This window comes from Hemitrygon akajei, chromosome 4, assembly GCF_048418815.1.
Source record: "Hemitrygon akajei chromosome 4, sHemAka1.3, whole genome shotgun sequence".
NCBI lineage: Eukaryota > Metazoa > Chordata > Chondrichthyes > Myliobatiformes > Dasyatidae > Hemitrygon > Hemitrygon akajei.
Window position 1 is genome coordinate 96,360,459 of NC_133127.1, and position 23,906 is coordinate 96,384,364.

Below are 23,906 nucleotides of genomic sequence, written 5' to 3' on the forward strand. Positions count from 1 at the left end.
ACACAAGCAGGGATAGGATTCCTCTTGACCTCACCTACCACCCCACCAGCCTCCACATGCATCCAGCACACAATTCTGCATAACTTCGACCATCTCCAATGGGATCCCACCACCAATCACATTTTTCCCTCCCCCAACTTTATGCTTTCCGCAGGGATCGCTCCCTACACGACTCCCCTGTTCATTCGTCCCCCCCCACCACAGATTTCCCTCCTGGTACTTATCCTTGCAAGCGGAACAAGTGCTACACCTATCACTACCATTCAGGGCCCCAAGCAGTCCTTCCAGATGAGGGGACACTTAAACTTTGAGTCTCTTGGGTTTATCTGCTGTATCCGGTACTCCAAGTTTATATCGGTGAGACCCGACATAGATTCGGAGACTGCTTTGCTAAGCACCTATGCTCCATCCACCAGAAAAAGTAGGATCTCCCAGTGGCCACCCATTTTAATTATACTTCCCATTCGCCTTCCAACATGTTAGTCCATGGCCTCCACTACTGCCATGATGAGGCACACTCAAGTTGGAGGGGCAACACCTTGTATTCCATCTGGGTACCCCCAACCTGATAACATGAACCTCAATTTCTCAAATTTCCGGTAATAGCCCCCCACCACCATTCCCCATTACCAGTTCCCTCTGTCACCTTATCTCCTTACCTGCCCATCACCCTCCTCTGGTGTTCCTCCCACTTCCCTTTCTTCCATGGCCTTCTGTCCTCTATCAGATTCCTCCCTTCTCCAGCCCTTTATCTCTTTCACCAATCGACTTCTCAGCTCTTTACTTCACCCCTCCCCCACTCCTGATTTCACCTATCACGTACTACATTGTATTTCTTCCTCCCCTTCCCTACCTTCTTATCCTGACTTCTCATCCTTTTTCTCCATTTCAGTTGACGGGTCTTGGCCTGAAACATCAACTGTGCTCTTATCTATAAATACTGCCTGGCCTGCAGAGTTCCTCCAGTATTTTGTGTATGTTGCAAAAATAGCTATTGTTATTTTTGATGTTCCATAATTGATTTGCAAGCAGATTATATGTGAATTTCAGTCTGCTGAGAGGGTGCTCAGGCATTCTCTGAACACAAATAAGGCATAGATTAGTACATTTTATTTGCATAAGTTTATAACAGATGATTCAAAATTATTATTTTGATCCTTCCACTTAGGAATGCACCACTGCCAATTTTGTTTTGATTACTACCAAATGTACAACTGACTAAAGCAAGTGCTTAATGTGTAGTTGTTTATTCTGAAAAATGCTTTTTCATCTTGAACATTTCAAAAATCTTCCCAACGAGAAATTCTTCATACTACAGTTAACATGCAAGTTTCAGTGTTGCTGATCTACTACTATTCCATGTCACAAAAACGTATACCAGGTCAGACGTCTCTGCTAGTTTTGATTGCATGCAAACTTGTGTCATGAATTGCCATTGGGGATTTCAGATGCTCCTGAAGTGTGTGTTAAGCATTCCGGAATCATCCTCATTCTGACAAAGGCCTCTTCACATGCACTTGGGTAAATTGGTGACCCAAGTCAGGGATTGCAGAAGGGAAACAGTGGAGGTGGGAGGAGATGGGTGGTGGGTAGATCCAAGTGAGGGAGTGCAGGATAAGATTAGGTAGCAGAAATTTATGTTGACGTGGCTAGCAAGCACTCAATGGATGGGATGGTGATGTGAGAGTCAGGGACTGTGATGCGGAGGCTTGGTGAATAGTGCAATGAGGAGAGTCAAACTAAGAGATGGAAGTTTTTGTATATAGGAGAAGACTTGTGTGTGGGGGTGCGTGTTTTAGGACACTCTGACAGGGCAGTTAATTGGTTAGTACAGTAATTTGATGAGAATGAGGAGCTAAGGGATCTGGAGATTTGTACTGTGTGTGGGATGGAGAGGTACCTGAAGAAGAGCTGGTAATTAAATAACCTTAGATAAATAATTTGAGTTAATTTTCCGTGGCCAGCCTGGGCCCTGCTCAGGGAGACCCTCTGCAATCACACAGATTTAGAGCAAGCTGCTTGGAGCCTGGTTATAAGTGTCTAATATCAGGCATGCTTTAGATCAATATGACATAGTTTCCCTTGGGCACATTCTAAATGCTATGCTAACAATGTTATCCCAATATGTACATCTAATGCAGAAAACATTCAATTCAGAAACATTAATTTTCATATGTGTGGTGCTATATATACTGTACATACAAATTCTTAGCCCTTAATCCATGTTCTCCGATTTTATCTGATTTGACCTGGCAATGTTCCAGACATCATTTCTAAAATGTCTTCCGTCTTCCTCAACCAAGGTACCACATTTCAGTAGCACCATCCGGTTTTAGATGGCACTGGTGAGTCTCAGCAAGTTCTAGCTGGTGGCTAATGAAACAAGGAAAACAACTAAATACTTTATTAATCACACTTTTCCTGGCAAGCAGTGATTGCAAATAACAGTCTGTAACTTCCCTTTGGACTTGGTGGCAATTTGATGTGGTGGAACCAAGACGAGCTGGCTGAGAGCGAGGAAGACTGAGGTTCCATCGACTTAAATGCCATGCCAAATTGGAAAGGTTGCATGCAGGCTGAATTGAGGTGTCAGAGTTGAGACCCCAGACCATATCAAGGGTGTTGAACTTGATGTTTGGGCGTTGATTTAGGCGCTAGGCAAGTTTGAAAAGGTCAGGGTATCGGAACCTGAAGCAAGGAAAGGGCTGGTTCAGCTCGCTGCTCCACCACGTTTACCCAACTCTGCACTGGACTATGGATTTTGGACTCTTTGTGAACATCAGTTCAAATCATTATTTGCTTGTAGTTATTGTTTGTGCAATTTGTGTTTATTTTTCTCTGCACATTTGGTGTTTAATCATTTTTTTTGTGGTCTCTTTGGATTTCTTTGTTTCGTGGTTGCCTGTTAAGAGAAGAATCTCAAAGTTTTACGTTCATAATAAATGTACTTTGAACTTTAGAGTCTTTCGGAACAGGAGCCTTTGTCCCTCCACAAAGGTCGCTGTATACCAAGCTGTCTGTGTCACCACCCTCCTTTATGGCTGTGAAGCTTGGGTAACCTACAGCCATCACATCGAGTCCTTGGAGCCCTTCCACATAAGCTGCCTTCAGCACATCCTGGGAATTACTTGGCGTGAGCGGGTGCCTCACACTGAAGTACTTGTAAAGACCAACTGCAGAAGTATTGAGGCCATGATCACCCAGCGTCAGCTGCAGTGGGTGGGACACGTGATAAGGATGCTCCCATGTCGGCTACCCCGCAGAGTGTTATACGGCCAGCTGCATCGTGGTCAATGCTCAGCTGGAGGGCCGAAGAAACGCTATAAGAATCAGATGAAGAATGCTTTAAGGAAGTGCAAGACCAGACCCGAGGACCTGGAGGATGTTGCTGCTGACTGTAACACTTGGCGACAACTGTGTAGGGACGGGGTTCGTATTCTGCAGATAGAAAGAACAACCAGAAGACAGCAAAAGAGAGCCAGGACAAATGCAGCTATGGTTCCCACCACTACCACATATAAATGTCCCACCTGCAATAGAACTTGTGGGTCCAGGATAGGACTGTATAGTCATCAAAGATCTCACTGTTAAAGGAGTGGGCGTCGTCATCGGATTCCAATGGACAACCGAAGAAGAACTTTGAACACTTGGGAGGTACTTCCACTCCCATAATTTTAATGAGATTTCATTTACTTGACTGTCTATCTCTCCAGCATCCATATTCAGCAGATCACTATTCACAGTTTTGGAAACTTCTGCCATAATGCATTTTAACTTTCTGCCACTTCAGCTGTCCAAAAAGTCTTTTCCCTTCACAGCTCCTTTTCACTCCAAAGTCATTAATACCTCTTTTACTCTTCCTCTCGTGCTTTTCTTTGCTAAAGCAAGGAATGCATTTTATTTTGCTTTCCTTTTGTTTTATTGTATTTCATTCACTCCCAACACTCAGGCTACATCCACACTAGACCGGATAATTTTGAAAACGCCGGTTTCGCATAAAAACGATAGCCGTCCACACTATGCGTTTTTGAAAATATCTCTATCCACACTGAAATGGAGATTTCGGCGAATCTACCGAAAACAAGCGACATATTTGGTGTCGAATCTTGCCATAAAAGTGCGCGTTTGTGTAGTTACAGACTAGAAAAACTTAAAACGACGGACAGCTGTTGGCTCTCGCGCAGGAGAACTTAAAACTTAAAAAAAACAAATACTGGAGCATACGGCGGCAACCGACAGGGAGTTCACGGATAGATTGACCCGGCTGACGACGAACATTGAAAAACTGACTAACTCTGTTGCATTAATAAAGCTCCTTGTTAAATGTATAAAACATGTCTGCATCAGTGTTATCTTGTATTTCCATACAATGTTACATTAGGCTGTTGTACATCTATTGTCAGAGAAGTACTTGCATAAATAGGTAAACCACCTTCATACGAGCAAGGACAGAAAACGGCAAAGTGAGTACGGTATACTTATTTATTCAGTAAGTTATGGGTCAAATTATTTGTTGAGTACATTTCTAACTCTTCTGGCTTCAGTCTCTTTGCTGTCTGTTCTGAAATTGTTAGGTTGCATTCAAGAAAACAATGAAATAGCGCGCTGCAGTCTGATAGCATTTTCAAAAGTCTCCGGTTACGCTGTCCACACTGATCTGCCCGAGCAGTGTTTTCAAAAATATCCACCTTGGAAAGCATTTTGGAAAAGCTCCAGTTTCAGGAGATGAAAACGCCGTTTTAGCGTGGACGGAGGGTAAAAACGAAGAGAAAAAGCTTCGTTTACGGATTTATCCGGCGTAGTGAGGATGTAGCCTCAGAACTAGACACTTTTTTTCCCAGTATAAAAGGGGTTCAGGTTCCTTAAGTTTCTGAATTCATTTGTAGTGGGAAGGCGGCTGATCAGCGTAAACAAAGATGTTTCAAGTTAAGTGTTTCTGATGGATATTGAAAAACAGTAAAGTAACGTTGATGTGTGCATAAAGGTTATGGTGAGAAACTAATATTTTCAACTGCAAACTGGCTTCAAGAAAAATTAAGTTTCGGCATTCCCAGATCACCGATCAAAAAGTGTTTCTATTCAGCATGTTAAATATGTTCTCTTGTCCTTTCCAAATGATTTTCTGTAAACCAAAATATATACCTTGGACTATTTAAAATTAAAGTGTATAAGATGATGAGAGGCATTGATGGTGTGGATGGTCAGAGGCTTTTTCCCAGGGCTGAAATGGTTGCCACAAGAGGCCACATGTTTGAGGTGCTTGGGAGTAGGTACAGAGGAGATGTCAGTGGTAATTTTTTTTTACTCAGAGTGGTGAGTTTGTGGAATGGGCTGCCGGCAACTGTGGTGGAGGCAGATGCAATAGGGTCTTTTAAGAGATTTTTGAATAGGTACATGGAGCTTAGAAAAATAGAGGGCTATGGGTAAGCCGAGTAATTTCTAAGGTAGGGACCTGTCTGGCACAACTTTATGTGCCGAAGGGCCTGTATTGTGCTGTAGGCTTTCTATGTTTCTATGTAAACTTTATAACTTCTATATCACTTGTCTTCTGCTCAACACTGCTGAACATCTATTATTCTCCCTCCAATAGAACATGTATTTCAAAACACATGGATGCAATCTTTGATATCTGTAGCACGCATGTAGATCTGGTTGCAATAACATGGCTAGTGAATCCAACTTACATTCAAGTGTGTCATTGTAATTTTAAGATCAAGTCCTAGTGGATGGCACATCATTGGAACGAATAGTCAACACACCACAGCCACCTTAAGGAAGAGTGTTGAATGGAGTTTAGCAGTGTCTTCATGCTTCAATCATGTTTTTTTTCTATTTACATTCATGACCTGTAAAATGAAACAAAATGGAACTGTTAAGTTTCCAGTAGTTTAAAATAACTGGAGAAAATATGGAAAGACTGCAAAAGTGTTTAGATTGGTCATGAAACTGGCAGTCAGTAAGCAATTGACACAATCTTAATAAATATGTAATATTATGCACTTGTCAAGTGTTCATACATCATAAATACACAGTAAATTAAAATTAATTGGGATATAGAGACATTAAAATAATGCCAGCGATTGAAGGCAAAGCAATTAAAATAGAATGTTGTGATATTAAGCCAAAAAATGTAGCATCATGGTTAAATATTCAAGGACAGAAGTCTGTGTAATTTTTCTGGCATTTAAATGCCATCCTCTAAACCTAAATTTGTAGAATTGTATTGTTTCTGTACAGAACCAGAAAACTCTGAACTGGGGTGCATATATTTATAATCTTTCACTTTTAGCAAGGAACTCTTCAAACTATGTAAAATATTGCATACTGGAAACCTAGAGTATTACTTCAATATACTAAAATATTCATAAATTTAAAACAGCAAAAAGTAAATATGAAATTAAATTAGGAGAGTAGTTGATGTTATAAAGATTTGGATTCATATTCCAGGCAAATAGGCAGCAATGATATACATTATAGTTACTTAAATTAAATTGGATATTTAAAATAAAGTTAAAAGCACAATGAGTTTCAGTTGTCTTGACTTTTTGTCTTAATTTTTGCTATGAATGCAAACGTTGCTGTATCTCTACTTAATGTTAATTATTTAAATACAATGGGGAAGTAAATTACCTTTTCACACCTTATATTTTGTTCAGTATGAAAGTGACCAATATGGCCCACAAGCAACGGAAAGGATCAAACTGCAAACCATGTCCAGTAGTTCATCCTCATCCTGTATGTGGAACTGATGGCCACATCTACTCATCTCCGGTAAGAACAAATTGACATAGAAAACATAAGAAACTTTTGGAATTTTGTAACTAGAAAAATAAGTGATTGTTTTTCTTTCTTCTCTCTCTCTCTCTCTCTCTCTCTCTCTCTCTCTCTCTCTCTCTCTCTCTCTCTCTCTCTCTCTCTCTCTCTCTCTCTCTCTCTCTCTCTCTCTCTCTCTCTCTCTCTCTCTCTCTCTCTCTCTCTCTCATATAAAAATAAGTGAAATATTTATGTTTATTAAAATCTTAAGATAAGTCGTAAGATTATAGTTGTTTTTAAGGAAAACCATGTTGCCTTGTAATTTTTTATTTCTAACAAACCCCCTTCCAGAAGACAGTTTATGAGATAGGCACAACAGAGGATTGTACAACAGCACTTCTTGATCTTGGCCAAAAACTTTTAAACATTAAGTATTAATAATAATGGATTCTTAATAAAATTATTCTACAGTCTTAGATTAAATGATAATCAATAAATTCAGCAGGCTTTTCCAAGATGTACAAGCTGATCAAATTTGCAGATTTCTATATCACTATCAAGGTGAAAGGACATTTGAGTATACATGAGGTTACTGTAGCTTTCGCTGGAAACAAATTCTACTCAAATAAGATGTACATATATAAAATTTTGCATAATGGAATGTAGTAAACTCAAAATTAATTCAAGATAAGAAAATGGCATCACAAAACATGAATTCAGAGACATTTTAAAAAGAATATTGCCAAATAGGTTCTTTAACAAGCTTTATAAAGATTGAGCTGCATCAAAATAGTTATTTAAACACCATCCTAATCTCTTCAGCGAACCATCTTACTAGAGCTTTATATATTGTACAAGAAATATGTTTTCAGAAACATGACCTTGCATGCCTCCATAATTCTGGTTGGCTTATTATTCCTTCAGTGTTATAACTACTGTGGTATATTCAAGTATTTCATTAGCTAATTTTGAAAAAGACTATTTCTTGATTTAGGCATTTATGATGATTATGAAAATTAAATCTTTTCCAAATTGACCTTGTTGTTCATGCTCCCCCTTTTGTATAGCTGAATTAAATCTAGATCAGTAACCATAATGTTATGTTTAGAAGGCCCCTTAGCCCCACATGTGAGTAGGTAGTTTCAGGCAGTGTAATTTTTATAAATTTCCCTTCTCTGCATGGAATATCCATATCTCCCTTGGTTAGTTGGACGATTGTTTTTTGTTTCCCATGAGTAAAGTTTGAGCTCAATGGCAATGTTGTGGTAAGTACAAACTGGTGCACTATTTTTGAAGTAAAATAGGGGTAGCACATACATAATGAATTGCAGGACCCTGGGGAATAAGGAAGAACAGAGAGAACTTGGTGTACAAATCCAAAGATCTTTGAATGATCTAATGTTGGCAGCACAGGTAAAAAAGGTGATAAATAAGACACACCGGATGCTAGTCTTCATTATCATGAGTTCAGAATATGAAACTGGGGTGTTATCGTACAGCCTCATTAAATGTTTTTTGAGATCTCATATAGAATATTGCATGGAATTACTATAGATAGATACTTGATGTTTAGTATAGTCAGGTGGGCTGTGTCATTCCTCGACAGGCCTTTGACCTTCTGAATGCACATTAACCATTTAGCAACCAGTTGGTACTGATTGTACTTTACACTCCTTGAGTACTCATCAACTGCTCACACCAGCATACCCCGTCCCACAGATCCTACAACTAGGGGCAATTTAAAATTTCCAGTTATTCTACCAACTGGCATGCCATTGGGATGTGGGAGGAAATACACTTGCTGTCTGGGCGATTGTGCATATCCCACTGAAAATCACGACTGACCTTAGATAGGCAGAGATGTGAAGCAGCAACTCTGTCCTCTGCACTGTTCGTCCACATAAATTCTGCATTAGGTTACCTAAAGGATACCTGTTTGGGATCAGTTGTGAAACTCCATTTCATGGGCATTGAAAAATGGTGGCTTGCAGAAACACAGCAGCTTCTCCTGCTCCCAGTAACGGTTTTAGATAGTGTTTCAAGGTTTTCAGTCAGGAATTTCAGTCAACCAAAGCTCCATGAATACAGCACTGCTGAAATCTTGGACAAAAATACTTTTAAGCAGAGTCATTAGCAGTGCTCAATGGACTAAGGATTCTACAGGCAGCAGATCAAGCAACAGTGACCTGGACTAGGTGGCTCAGCTGAGGAAACAGCAGGCACAAGAGATGCAAGAGGAAGTAGAAATGTGGAAAGAGAGCCAGGGGCACTAGCTAGGGTCAGAGCTAACACGACTGGGCTGGCAGTGTCATCTGATTTCCTGGCCAATGTCTGCTCCCTAGATATTAAAATAGATTCACTGAGTCTGAAGATGAATGCAAGTCAAGTCACTTTTTATTGTTATTTCGACCATAACTGCTGGTACAGTACACAGTAAAAACGAGACATTTTTCAGGACCATGGTGCTACATGAACAATACAAAAACTACACTGAACTACGTTAAAAAAAAACACAGAAAAAAACTACACAAGGCTACAGACCTACCCAGGACTGCATAAAGTGCACAGAACAGTGCAGGCATTACAATAAATAATAAACAAGACAATAGGCACAGCAGAGGGCAGTAGGTTGGTAGTCTGATGGCTTGGGGGAAAATCTGTTATATAAATAAACAGCTGAATGGTGGCATCTGGGATTCCATCCATTTCTGTACTCTCACCGAGTATTTCGTTGCCACAGATGTAGTTCAAGTTAATGTCCATTGGAGAGCAGAATGGACGGGAGAGCTGGCCGGCTAGGGCTTGCTTTTTTCCTGGCATGGACTCCTGCCCACTCATCTCGCTTCCACTTCCTCACACACTGCTTACACTGTCCCCACCTCTGGCCACCGGCATCAGGCGACTCCGAGGACTACAGGCCAGATTCCCTCAGCAAGCCGAGGTCGAGCAATCTAACCAGCAGATTTATCTTCATAAGTGATTTATCTTTCTTTTGTAGCAACATAATGGAACAGTATGAACTGTAATCATTCATTTATTTCTCCTGTAAAAAGTATTGGTAACTGCCAGTGTTACTAATTCATGTGAAAATTATATTTTTTTGCAAAAATGTTACATTTTGAATGCAACAATCCACTAACCAGTGTGATAAAATGATACGAACAAAATTATATTGAAACATTAATAGATTAATTTTCACAAGACATTTTCTGATTAGTTAGCTAATTAAGCACTTAGTATGCAAATACATCTAGACCATAACTGCAGCCAAAGTGCTAACTGCAAGAGCTCCTCAAATAAACAAAGTGATGTGGGAATACACCATATTTCTCAAAATTTCTTGATTCTCCAAATTTCTACATGATACAAGTAGTCTGAAATTATATTTCTGTTCAGCTTCAGGCAGTCTATCATAAACAACAAAAATTGCTGAGAAAGCAACACTTTTTAAAAATAGCTTGTCCCTTTCTGAGTTATTTTCATAATCTTTGAATTGTTACTGAAATATGGTTCTGAGCCATCATTATTATAATATTATAAGGTAAGGTATTTTTTTCTCTTCTTTTTCACCAACCAACTCATTTTGGTAGTGGGGGGTAGATTTTTCTTCAATAAAATACAATCATTCTACTTTATTTCATTTCGTAATTCTATTTTTTTTCTACATGATTGATTTGGAATATGGGATGCTGTGATCATATTACTGTGATTTAAATGTAATGTAATTCGTATTACTTGTATCCTTATGAACTTTATATTTATATCCATGCAATTTATATAATATTAACAGAAATATTGAAAGAGAATTTTTTTTAAAAAAAAAATTGTTGTCCAGTATATTTGATTCAGCAATGTACAGTTTGGATCTCACCAGGATTACAGGCTTCAAACCCATCACACCCATGGATCAAAGAGTTGAATTCCAAAGGTGAGGTTAGGTAACTCCCTTTGATGCACGGAAATAGGAAAATGCTTCCACAGAAAAAGACAGTAGATCATCCCAACCTTTCAAAGGTACAAAAAGAAAGCATCGGCACCCACCACTGAGCACTCAAGCGTGAGCAAAGCAACTCCAAAGACTACTTGTTCACCCAGTATTCAACATACCGCAGGTTTTCTCTCTCTCCCTAATAAGGGAGAAAGAGATGTCTCCATTTCACAGCAAGAGGGAAGACATAAAAACAACTCACAGGTTTACTACGGTGTTAAAAGTACGTTGCGTTGCTTTTTTTGAGCTCTGTGCCCAAAGATCTCAGGTCTCTGGGCACACAGCCGTAGATCTTCTATCTCTCATGACACACCAATCTCCTGCCTGGACACCAACCTTTGATCTGCCAGTCTCCAGAGCCACGAAATCTCGAAGCTCTTGGCGTGCTGAATAATGGCCAGTCATGAAACCCTGAGAGTGGGTCCTATTCCTGCAAAGAACCATAGTCAGCATGTAACTCTGGGCTAGGGTCTTCAAAAGAACACTGAAAGGGAAAAATAGAGATGTTAATGATGGAAATAGAGCTGTTTCTGAAGATGTAAGCAAAGGAGTTGCTGTTAAGGCATCATTGATCCTACTAAGCTCCTCCTTTGGTAATCACTGCAAGAAATGTTCAAGGTATTGTACTGTACTAGACCTAATATCATAGGTTATTGCTACTTCATCAGTGACCTTCCTTTTATCCTAAGGTCAGAAGAGAAGATGTTTGCTGATGAATGCACAATGTACAATTCCCTTAATTATTCCTCATCAAAGGTAGCAGCCCATACCTGTATGCAGTAACATCTAAACAACATTCAGGTGTTCTCTGATACGCAGCTTGTGATATTTGTGCCAGGCAATAGGCACCTAAACCAAAAATGAATCTGACTGCTCATCTTTGGTATTCAATTACATTATAGTGGCCAAGTCCCCACATTCAATACACTGCCTGTTGTTATCAATTAGAAACTCAAATGTAGTTGTTAAATGTAATGGTTCCAAGAGCAGGCTAGAATGGACATTCTGCATTGAGTGATTCACCTTCTTACTCCCCAAGATATTTCCACTATTTATAATGCAAAAGTCAGGATTGTGCTGGAATATTCTCCCTTTTCTGAATACATATTCTTCTGCTTTGAAGGGAAAAGGTTTTCAGAGTCTTTGAACTATCATTTTACACTCTGTGTTAGTGGAAAATAGAAAAAAATCACTATGGATCAGTAACTAACCCTGCTTCATAAATGCTGCAGAATTGCTTGAGTAGAGAGGAGGGTTAACAGGAACTTTTAGTTTGGTTATTCCAGTCAAAGTATTTTGGGAATTCTCTCACTCTCAGTACATTCCTTCTTGCGTGTGGGGTGAATTTTTGTTTCATCTTCTTTTGGGACTCTACAAAACAAGAGTTACCTTGGAGATTATTGACAGTGAGCTACGGATAATGGCTTGTTGGCTGATTGTGTTAGGGAAGTGAATAAGTTTAGCAAATCTCTTGAAACACTGAGGCAGCATGGTAGCGTAGCAGTGTGATGCTATCCTTTTGCTCTTATTATATATGTAGAATGCCTTGGGATTCTCCTTCACATTGACTGGTGGAGCAACCTCATGCTTTCCTTTAACCCTCCTGATTTCCTCCTTAGGTGTTTTCTTGCATTTCTTGTACTCCTCTAGTACCTCATTTGTTCCTGCCTGCCTATACCTGCTATGAACCCTGTTTTCTTTCTTAACTGGGGCCTCAATATTTCTCAGAAAGTAAGGTTCCCTAAATCTGTTATCCTTGCCCTTTGTTCTGACAGGAACATACAAACTGTACTCTCAAAAGTTCACTTTTAAAGACCTCTCACTTTCCAAGTACACCTTTGACAATCTTCACTTGTCAGATCCTTTCTGATACCATCAAAATTGTCGTTTATCCAATTTGGAATCTCAACCCAAGGACCAGACCTATCCTCCATAATTATCATTAAATTAATGGCATTATAATGGTTGCAAAGTGTCCCCCTATACAGACTTCTGTCACCTACCCTGTCTATTATCACACTTTCTCCAGTTTGGACGTCTATTTGGACATAAAGAAAACTTTTTTTAAAACACATTTGACAAACTCTATCCGTTTTACAGTATGGGAGTCCCAGTCAATATGTGGAAAGTTAAAATTACTATTACAACCTTGTGTTTCTTGCAACAGTCTGCAATCTCTCTACAAATTTGTTCCTCAAAATTCCACTGACTGTTTGGGTGGTCTGTGGTATAATGCAATTAATGTGGTCATCTGGTCCTATTCCTCAGGTCCACCCATATAGCCTCAGTAGACAAGCTCTTCAGCCTGTCCTGTTTGAGCACTGCAATGACATTAGTAATACACCCCTCTCCTTCCCCCAATCCCTCCTGCTCTATCATGTCTCAGACAATGGAACCATGGAACATTGAGCTGCCAGTCCTGCCCCTCTTGCAACCAAGTCTCACTAATAAGTACAATATCATAATTCCACGTACTGATCCGTACCCTAAGCTCATCCACCTTTTCTACAATATTCCTTGCATTGAACTATACACAACTCAGAACATTCTTTTAATTCCTGACTTTGTGTGTAGGCTTAACATCTTTCCCCATAACTACTCCACTATCTGTTCTGGTGTCCTGGTTCCCATTACCCTATAGCTCTAGTGTGAACTCCCTCCACCCCCCGCCCCCCCACCATGTAACACGAGCAAGCCATCTCACAAGGATATTAGTCTCCCTCCAGTTGAGGTGCAAACTGTCCCTTCTGTACAGGTCCCTGCTTCCCTGGAAGAGAGACCAATGATCCAAACATCTAAAGCTTTCCCTTCTACGCCAACTCCTTAGCCACGTAACAAACTGTATGATCTTCCTCTTTCTGGTCTTACTAGCCCATGGCAAGGCTAGTAATCCTGAGATCACAACACGAAAGGTCCTTTCTCTGTAACTTTGCACCTAACTCACTGAACTCATCTTGCAGAAATTCTTCACTCTTCCTATCAATGTCATTGGTACTGATGTGGACCACAACCTCTGGCTGTTCACCCTCCCACATAACATTTCTGTGGACTCGATCCAAGATGTCTGTGACCCTGGCACCCAGTGATTCTAGTTCTCGTGCATGGAACCTCCTGTCTTTTCTCCTAACCAGTGAAGTGAGAAGACGGTGGAGAGAGCAGTTGTAGGATTCAACCCGTTGGGGACCGTGATTCGATGGAGCAAAGTGCAGGAGTCTACTAAGGATCGGTGATCTACTGAGGATCTTTCTGGTGTCCCTGTGAGACAAGCTGGGGAAAAGCCCTCTGGAAAATTGGGAAGTTGACAGCCAAGTCATTCAACCTTAAGGACTCCCCGGTACCTGGAGGTTGGAAGTTGATGAAGACGATGTTGAAGCTGGAAGGTGTCTTTTCTACTGACTAGTTTGATCTGGGTTGTTCCAAAAGCACTCGCCACACCATCCGGGTGACAGAGGGCACCCTGTTCAGAGAAAGGTCATGTTGACTGGTAACCCACAGAGGTGGAGGATGCTCAGCCCATCTGCGTAAGCTGAAGGAAATTGCAATCATTCACTGAGTCCGGGAGCCCCTATGCGTCCCCAATAGTGGTGGTCAGGAAGAAGAATGGGAAGAAGGAACGGATGTGTGTGGACTATCGGACTCTGAACAAGCGTACAGTCCCCGACCAGTAAACGGTCCTGAGAATTGAGGTCACGTTGGCACGCCTGAAGTGGTTTAGTGAGCTGGACTTGGAGTGGGTATTAACAGATACCCATGAGTGAAGCTGACAAAGAGAAGATGGCATTCATATGACCACTTGGATTCTTCCTGTTTGAAAGGATATCCTTGGTATATCAGGAGCCCCGGCTACTTTCCAGCATGTCATGGAGAAAACTGTATGGGATATGAACTGGTGTACCTGGACGATCTCATAGTGTTCAGGAACATGAAGCAAGGCTACTGAAGGTGCTGGGATGCCTGAAAATTGAAGTGCTGGGCAAGGGCCAGTTCTGCAAAACATCTGTCAACTGTGTTGGGCACATAGTCTTATAGATGGAGTAGCTACGGATCTGTCTAAGATAGAGGTGGTGACCACATGGCTAAAGCACCAGAGTGTGAACAGCTTGCGTTCGTTCCTTGGAATCTGTGAGTACTATCTGAGGTTCATGAAGGACTACTGTAAAGTGAGTCACCCTTTGAATCAGCTTTTGTGTGGTTACCCTCCTTTGGGAAAGAAAGGGAGAAGCATTTGCAGAGTGTGAGGCCAGTTGATCTTGTGTGTATGGATGTATCGTAGGGCCAGATGCCAGCAACATGGCAAATGTTTTGGTTATTATGGATCACTACACCAGATATGCATAAGCCTTCCCTACAAAGGATCAGAGGGTGTCCACCATGGCCAAAGTGTTATGGGAAAAGTATTTTGTTCATTATAGCCTCCCCAGGTGGATACATAGCAGTCAGTGAAGGGATTTTGAGAGTTGGCTAATACATGAGTTACTGAGCATGCTTGGAGTCGAGAAGTCATGGACTACACCTTATCACACTTAGGGTGATCGCCAGGCCGACAGGTTCAATCAGATCTTGCTAGACGTGCTCGGAACCTTCAAGATGAGTAGGAAGAACTAGTGGAGTCAACATTTTGGGCATCTGGTGCACCACTACAACTGTAAACAGAATGAAACTACGGGGTATTCGCCATATTATCTGATGTTTGGGCACAAAGCGAGATTGCCCGTTGACCTCTGTTTTGAGACAGGCAGAGAAAATCTACCACAGAAGACTTACCTGAAGTACGTGTCTGACATGAGGAGGGAACTGCAAAGGTCTTAAGAACTAGTGAGAGATGGAGTTGATTATGGGTCTTCTGGCTTCCTGGCCTTCATGCCATACACTTTGCTTGCAGCCTCATAGTACTTTTCGAAGAGCGCCAGATAACCCAAAAACACACTGCCAGAATGTAGCTAACAGGCTCCAACAGTAGTAGATCCACATCTGAATTAAGAAAAGGACTTAAAAGAAGTTTCCCCGTGACCCATCTTGAGGTTGCTGCCCTTGGTAGCATTGTTCACTGGTGCCATCTTCTTCTGGAAATGAAAGAAGTCTCATGCTTTTAGGACACAACAAAGTATCTTGCAGGCCACAATTTGCTTAAATATAGATACTGACTGACTGGCATTTTCCAGGGAGGGAGATTATGAATAATTTGTTAACATCCTTGTTTAAATGTATTGCTTCGGAGTAAATGTTAACCACAATATCAGGGCTCTTCTGAATAGTACTTCAACAGGCAGAAGGATTTAGCTCAATATATGGTAGGGAATAACTCCCAAGAACATAATTCCTCAATGTTCAACTGAGCTATAAGCTTCTTGAAATGGCTATGTGCCAGTAATTTTTGTTTCCAAAGCAAGGCTTCGTCCAAGAGAACCTTAGCCTTGTCGCAGTTGACCCAGAGAGCTGTGTTGGCTGGAGTCAGGGCTTTATGCTTTGGGTTTTGGTAGGGTCACCTATGCCATACAGGTCAAAGGGTAGAGGACAGACACAGTAGTCAGTTGGTCCTCCAGGTTTGGTGGTTCAGCTCAGGGCTAACAACCCTGACCGGTTAAAAAAAATTGTTACAGAACCAGCAATGAAAAATCTTTCTACATCTGAGTGTGATGGTGTTCCTGAGTCTTCACCCGTGACTTGCATGTCTGATAGTAGAGAAAACTGTGAGGAAGCTACAGACACAATAATGTAAGCCCTGAACACTGCCAGAGATGGAGAATCTTTATTGCTGCCCTAAATGCCAGCGGCATAATGAGAAGTAATTTTTAAATAGGCAAGAATTGTACCATGGAACCAAGCCATCAGTTATTAAATTATTTGATATGTTGTTCCTAATGAGTGTACAATTTAACATTGACCCCAGCAGCTAGAATGTAGTTTCATCTTCAGGAATTAATTATGGATTATATATATTTTTTAAAAGGTTGACAAAGCCATTGTATTGTTGTGTACAAGTCTGCATTTGCTTTAATTGTAATATGGTAAGAGTACTGGTTATGCCAAGCATTGTAAAACATGATGGATATGAAACGTATTAGCATTCATTGAAGTGAAATATCATTTCAAATCAACTTTCCTTATTATCATTCAACCTCAGAACAGTTGTTTTCATTAGAATGTCTGATCATGTTAAGTGTAGCGGGATCAGAGTCAACCTTAATCATTCAAGCACTAATTTTAGTATAACATTTCAATTGAGTTAGTAGACTGTGCGGTAAATTCCAATATTTTAAGACCAGTATCAAGAACTATATAAAGAAATGTTTCAGGCTTAAAGACATGAATATTCTATTTTAATATTTTCTCAACTGAGTGCCCTGTGAAAACTTTCTCAAAATAAAGCCTAGACTGCAAAAGATGAAATTTATTACACAGTATTTTCACAGACTCATTTGAAGTAGAACATCAAATTAACTAAACCGATGATGATCAGGACAAAACACTGTAGAGAAGAGGAGAATTTCTTGAATAAGGACAAGGCCCTAGCCAATCATACAAGCATTTTGTACAGCTTGTAAATTATTTTCTCAGGGTCACACGTTCACTGTTTAACAGATTTTCAGTTATTTATGGAACACACAAGTGGTTCAATTGTTCAGATTAACAGGAACCCATAACATCTATTGAAGGTCAGAGCAAAGTGTAGCATGTAGCTTCATTGTCCAAACATTGGTCAACTGAACAACTACTTAGAACACATTATTACAACGGTTTCACTTGATTTATATCTCATCAGGTTTATTCACAGCAAATGTTAAAAGAGGTAGAAGCAGTAAATTTTAACCTACATTTGAGCTTGCATTAGATTCTTGAATTCAAAGTTCACTACTAAAATTAACCGAAGTGCAGCAGTTTGCTACAGATGTATCTTGTTTTTGACACAGAAAGAACACAGTTTGTAGATTGTTTCATTACCAACCTTAAGAATATGGGCACAAAAGCAGGTTCATGTTCACTGGGTATATTCCAAGAGTGAAAGTGGTACAGTGTTGAAAAGATAACAAAAGAGCTGAGTATAAAATTAAACTGTAAGTTATAGTACATGGTCCTAATGGTGCCTTCAGTATTGTTAAAGATGTAATGGCACTCAGAGGAGCAATTGTAAAACAAAATTAAAACTAGGACATGCGAGAGTAAAGTTTTAAGGAAGAAATTCTGGGGGTGGGGAGGTGGGGGCAACAAGCTCAGGTGCAGAATTACAGAATTGAGGACAACGGTAGCTGACAGACAGCATGACTGCCAATGATAATGAAAAATTTCCAGGCTATATATTAAAGAATTGCAGGACTAGAGGAAGTTGTAAAAATAGGGAAAGCCAAGACCATTGACATATATTGAAAACTAAACTGGAAGAAGATTTTTAACATTCTTTGACAAGGGCTAAATGCTAATTGAATTGTAAATGGAGAGAGTAAGAGATAATGCAACGTGAATGTGCAGCTAACAGATCAAACTTACAGAAGGATAATTTTTCCAAAATCAACATTTCTTACATACCCTTTCTCGTAGGGATTGCTTCTTGGGTTTATAAATGAGTTTTGCAATTTTTCTAATTCTACCCAAATCAATGAAGTTAAATCTGAAACTAAGATGTTGGAGTAGTATAGAAATTTTGCAGAACGCACCTCAAATAAAGCACTAAGTATCAATGAGTTCATCAAGTATCATTCAAGTACTATAATAGTACAAATAAATATGCACAGAGCACCTGCATTTGAACAGTTTTTGTGAAACTATGAATAAGTACATTGAAACTGAGACAAAATTAACCTAGAGACAGTGATTCAAAATAATGATGAAGGAATTGGAATGGAGATAAACATTTTCAAGCATAGTGCATGTTCCGGAAGACTCTAACTAAAAAGGTGGAGGAAGCGGATAAAATATAACTTTAAATACAACAGCAATTTGTATTTATAAACCTTTCAAATAGCAAAACTGCTTGATACCATTTCACAGCAGAGCAATTAAACAAAATTTGACACAATGCCACAGAGGAAAATCAAGGCACAGATCAAAAGCTTGGGTAGAGAGATAGGAGGGCTCTAATACAACTGCTCCATGCATCACTGGCACCAGCTTACCCACCATCAAGGACACATATACAGAAAGCTGCCAGAAAATGGCCAACAATATCATGAAGGATATAGCTTTATAGACTACTTGTCCCACCCCTATCAGAGAAGAGGCTGCACAACATCCACACCAGGACCGCCAGACTCAAAAACATTTACTTCCTCCAAGCCATCAGGTGATCAACACATTCACCTATTAACCCACCCCATCTCCACAGGCTGCATAAGCCCTACTGCTACCCAGAAAAGCTCCTTTTGCCTAGATTCATTTTCTCGCCTGTTAATTTCCTCCTGTCAGAGTCACCTTGTGTTTAGAACATCACTTTATGTACATGCAATCAGTCTATATAAGCTAATCTTATTTATAGATGGCCATTCTCACCAGTTGTACAGCCTATTTTATAGAATTGCATTTATATTTATTTTTATTGTGAATTTTTATGTTTATTTTATGCCGCATCAGATCTGGAATAACAATCATTTTGTTCTTTGCACTTGTGTACTGAAAAATGACAATAAACAATCTTGAATCTTAAAGAAGAGGTTGATAGCAGTTTGGGGAGGAAAATTAAGATAGAATCAGAAATGATTGACTGAAATACTTAAAAGCTGCATTTAGAGTCAGTCAGATATCTTGGGCCTTCTTGGGTTGGAGGGGTTTATATATAGAAAGTAACGTGGGAAAAACATTGTAGAGTTATGGAAAAGATCAACAGATGGGAGAATGAGGTCTTTCTGCAAAGGTATTTTAGACTGATGAATGACATCCTTGTGTTCTCTGGAATATAGAATCTGGTCTGAAGTAAAAACAGATAAGTGGGAATCTTTGGAATTTCAGATGATTTTGTAATGCAAAAGAGCATTTAATTCTAACAGTACTGCTGGTACAAAAGGTCACAACTAGTAGCGGTTTAATAAAAGGCAATTTGAGTATTGTCAATAAATTATTTATCATAGAAAGGAGAATGCATTTAAAACTGTAACTGGTTCATTGGCTTCAACTGATGATCTTGCAAGACTCCTAAATGACATTCCTCAAATGTTAGGAAATTCTGCATCATTTGTTACTATATTTCTAAGAGATGTTAGCTTACTTGCAAATAGACTCTGCATATTTATTGTACTGATACTACATGAAGTGTGTTTCATTAGCTTACGTAATTATGGAAGATACTGTGTAGTAAAAAGGTATGCAGTGAAGTATTTAAGTGAACAGTTTGTCTCTCATTTAATAATCCTTTACTGACTGTCCTTACTTTGTTTCCTCATAGTGCAAACTGCAATATCAAGCTTGTGTTTCAGGGAAGCAGATATCAGTCAAATGTGAAGGACAATGCCCTTGTTCAACAGATAAATTGTCAATCGAAAGAAAAAGTCAACCCAAAGGTAGGTCGTAGAAGTTTTATTTCTTTACGTGTTTATGCTTCAAAGCATTGATTTCTCCGGTGCATAATGCATTTTCTCCTATACGTTGTAAATAGAGCATATATGTTAAATTACACGTTGAAATAGTAGCATTAGAACATTTCTTCAGTTACATTGATTCGGAATTATTCCTGTTCCAGTACTGCAGAACTAACATCCTAGATTGTAGAGTTCTGAAAGAGTCACCAGTGAAAGAGAGAGCTAAATGCTTGTAAGAGGCATGGTGGAGTAGTGGTTAGCACGATGGTATTACAGTGACAGCAACCTGAGTTCAATTCCACCACTGTCTTAAGGAGTTTCTATGTTTTCCCCATGAACACCTGGGTTTCCTCTGGGTGCTCTGGTTTCCTCCCACATTCCAAAGGTGTACAGCTTAGTAGGCTAGTTGGTCACATGGAGGTAATTGGGTGGCATGACTCATTGGTCAAGAACTGCCTGTAGTTCTAACTGCAATAAAATAAAAAAATAAATGGGAAATTCCAAAATGACCAAGTCTGATAAATTTCTGAACTCTTAAGAAAAAGTCCAAAATTTATTATTAGGAATGTGCTAGCAGGGTATTTCAACATGGCAGGAAAATTGTGCCTGACAAATCTAAAGGATGCAATTAACAGAATAATTAAAGGATACCAATGAATAAGTATATTGGAATGTTCACGGCTATTTGTTCAGGTCCCGCATAAAAAATAAAGGCTTGTGGGATTGGGGGTAAATAATAAATCTATATTAATGACTTGGCGGAAAAGGGAAACAATATGTTTGATAATAATATGAAACTAGATAGCAATGTGAAATGGATGCAAAAACTCTGCAAAGGAATTGAGAAAGAGTAGGAAATCTTGCTAAAATTATATATGACTTTAATAAGAGCAATATAGAGTACTGCAGGTGGATTTGTGGGAAGATATATTTGCCAAGGAGCTTTTGATCAGATTAGAGAGGAGGAGGTTGAGTAAGATTTTCTTGTACTGTTCTGAGCTTAGAAAGTAAGATTCTAAGTGAGGGGTAGGTGTGAGGAATGTATTTTTTAAGCTAGAGAGCCAGGAGCTTAGGATAATCATTTCTGTGTAAGGGCTGTTCAGGACTGAGACGAGAAAATCCTTCACTCAGCAAGTAGTTGGTCTTCACAATTCTCTGCGTGTGAATGCCCAATCATTCATGACCAAGGCAGGTAAATTTCCGGACACTTAAAAGTAGGGAAATAGGAATCAGATGCAAAATAGACTTGAGCTACAAGATTAACCATAATTTAATTGAATTGTGGAGGAAAAAATCTCAAAACATGTTCCTACATCCTCAAACAATCTTGAAATATTTCTTGTCGTTTGCATTGAAATTTAACAAATGGAAATTTTTTAAAATTCATAACAGCCTGAAAATCAATTAAAGTCTCTTACAGAATTTCTGCACAAATTATTTTAAGCTTTTTATGTAGTAATGGGCAATTTTCAGGGCTGTACTTCCTGTTGGGAGCTGCATTGATAGCAGTTTATTGTCACAGAATCTTAATCTAATAAATCTATCAGCAGAAACCTAAAGTAGTGTACTTGTATTGTCTGCAGGAACTGTTTCCCACTGAAGGCAATGGATTGCAGAATCGGTCGTCCAATTGACAGGCAGTGTTAGATTTAGATGTAACTGACCCAGGTGTTAGCCTTTTCTCATCAATTAGATCCAGTCAAAAGTAAAGTCATTGGGTAAATGGGAACATCTAATACATACTTGAGGATTCCCTACTTAATATCAGAGTCTTCAATAAAAGCGACATTTATGGATATGATTGATACTTTTCTCAATTCTTTCTCAATGAATCCAATTATTTCACGTCACTTCACATTTTTAAGTTATGATTCTTTAAGTGACAAAAGTATATAGACATTTATTGTAGATATAAAATTCTGTCGGGGAAATATTCCTTGAATCTTATGGTATCACTCTTGAGCATATTTATTTGTTCTCTGTGTGATAATAATTAACAGCGTTACTGTACAAAATGGCACTTCCAGCACTGTGTCAGAGATCAGAATCAAAAACTGTTGTCTCTTTAGTACTGTATATATTAGCAATAGAAGTCATACCTTGTGTGAAAAATTCTGTATATAAGCATGCCACTTTGACTTTCAGTTGCAATACATTGACAGGAATCCTGTTTGACAGTTCTCAAAGAGGCAGTGTAGTAATTCAAGACCTTATTTAGTTCCCAAAATTAGTCCAACATTAGTGAATGATATTATTGTGTCTCTAGTTGCAGATTGATTATGGAATCACTACAAGCAACCTTTACAAAAAAACAGGCAATATATGAGGGTGTAAAGAATGGTTGAAATTCACAGTGCTGCAATATACTCCTGTGGTAACTGATTAGAATGCTCTGCTGGAGCCAGAAAATTGGATAAATAATTAAACTGAAAATGACAATAGCAGCAGAGTAGAGCTCGTGTCTTCTTTGAATCCTTGTAATAGTGTCAAACTACAACTAGGAATCTACATCTAAAAATGTGCATTTGTGAACTCTCAAAATTATAAGGCTTCTCCTCTTCCTCCACCATGCTAGCCTGGTTTGAGCTACGGAATTATTCTGCCCCTATGTAAAGTCACTAGTTGTCTGTCATAGTAGAGTAGTAGGTAACCATCGATCCCAGGGGATCATGGGTTTGCGCCTCTGGTGGACTGTGTCCTCTCCAGGGCACAAGTCTGGGCGGGAAGATTTGAAGGACTGGCTGTTGCCCATGCAGTGGATTCACCCTCTCTATGTCGCTGATGTAGTCCAAGGGAAGGGCAAGCGCTGATACAGCTTGGCAGCAGTGTCGTCGCAGATGTTGCCAAAGTGAAGATGTAAACAACATCAAATTGCCTTAGGGACCCCGGTTCTGGATTTCTTCCTCAGCGTTTATTCCTGAAGCATTCCCCATGGGTTGGGTATGGCCACAAGGCAGTGGAGGTTTAAAATCAGAGTCTGATATATCAGAGCTGAATTTAAAACTCTGAAGTTCTATGGAGCCAAATTTCAGAAATGGGCCTCAACATTGCATTTGTTACTGCATTACACCTTTGGTGCATAAAACAAAGGATGGGTTTATGCTTCATAATATTTAAATGTGAGATTGTTTAATGCAATTTCCAGTACAGAAGTGTAAAGGTGAACAAAATGGTTGTTACTCTGGGTCCACTGCAGCACAAAGAAAAAAACACAAAAAGATAAAACCGCTAATATTATTAATAAAAAAAAAACTATAAATATGTAAGATAGCTTCTGTACATTGTATGTCCATTGAGAGATGTTAGGAACAGGAGTGTCTGTACATAAGGTGACTGACAGGAAATGATAAAGTCATGGTGGCTGGGAGTGTGGAGGGATGGGTTAGTGGGGGGACGTGTTGATTAGTCTTGCTGCTTGGGGAAAGTAACCGTTTTTGAGTCTGGTAGTCGTGGCGTAAATGCTACGTAGCCTCCTCTGTGATCGAAGTGGGCCGAACAGTCCATTAGCAGGATATGAAGGAAACGGGCCCTTTTTTGGCACCTTTCTGTATGTATGTCCTTGGATGGTGGGTAGGTTGGTGCCAGTGATGCACTGGGCAGTTCTGACTACTCATTGTAGACCCTTTCTGTCCACCACAGTGCAGTTTCCATACCAACCA

General features: G+C 39.5%; 1 protein-coding gene across 1 annotated transcript in view; it reads left to right on the forward strand.

Annotated features, from left to right (window-relative positions):
• Positions 1–23,906, forward strand: part of LOC140726010 (uncharacterized) — a 529,984-nt gene that overhangs the window by 341,310 nt on the left and 164,768 nt on the right. The window contains exons 7-8 of the mRNA XM_073041909.1: positions 6,657–6,771; positions 20,115–20,229. Coding sequence (XP_072898010.1) covers positions 6,657–6,771; positions 20,115–20,229 — 230 coding nt within the window. The remainder of the gene's footprint in view (positions 1–6,656; positions 6,772–20,114; positions 20,230–23,906) is intronic.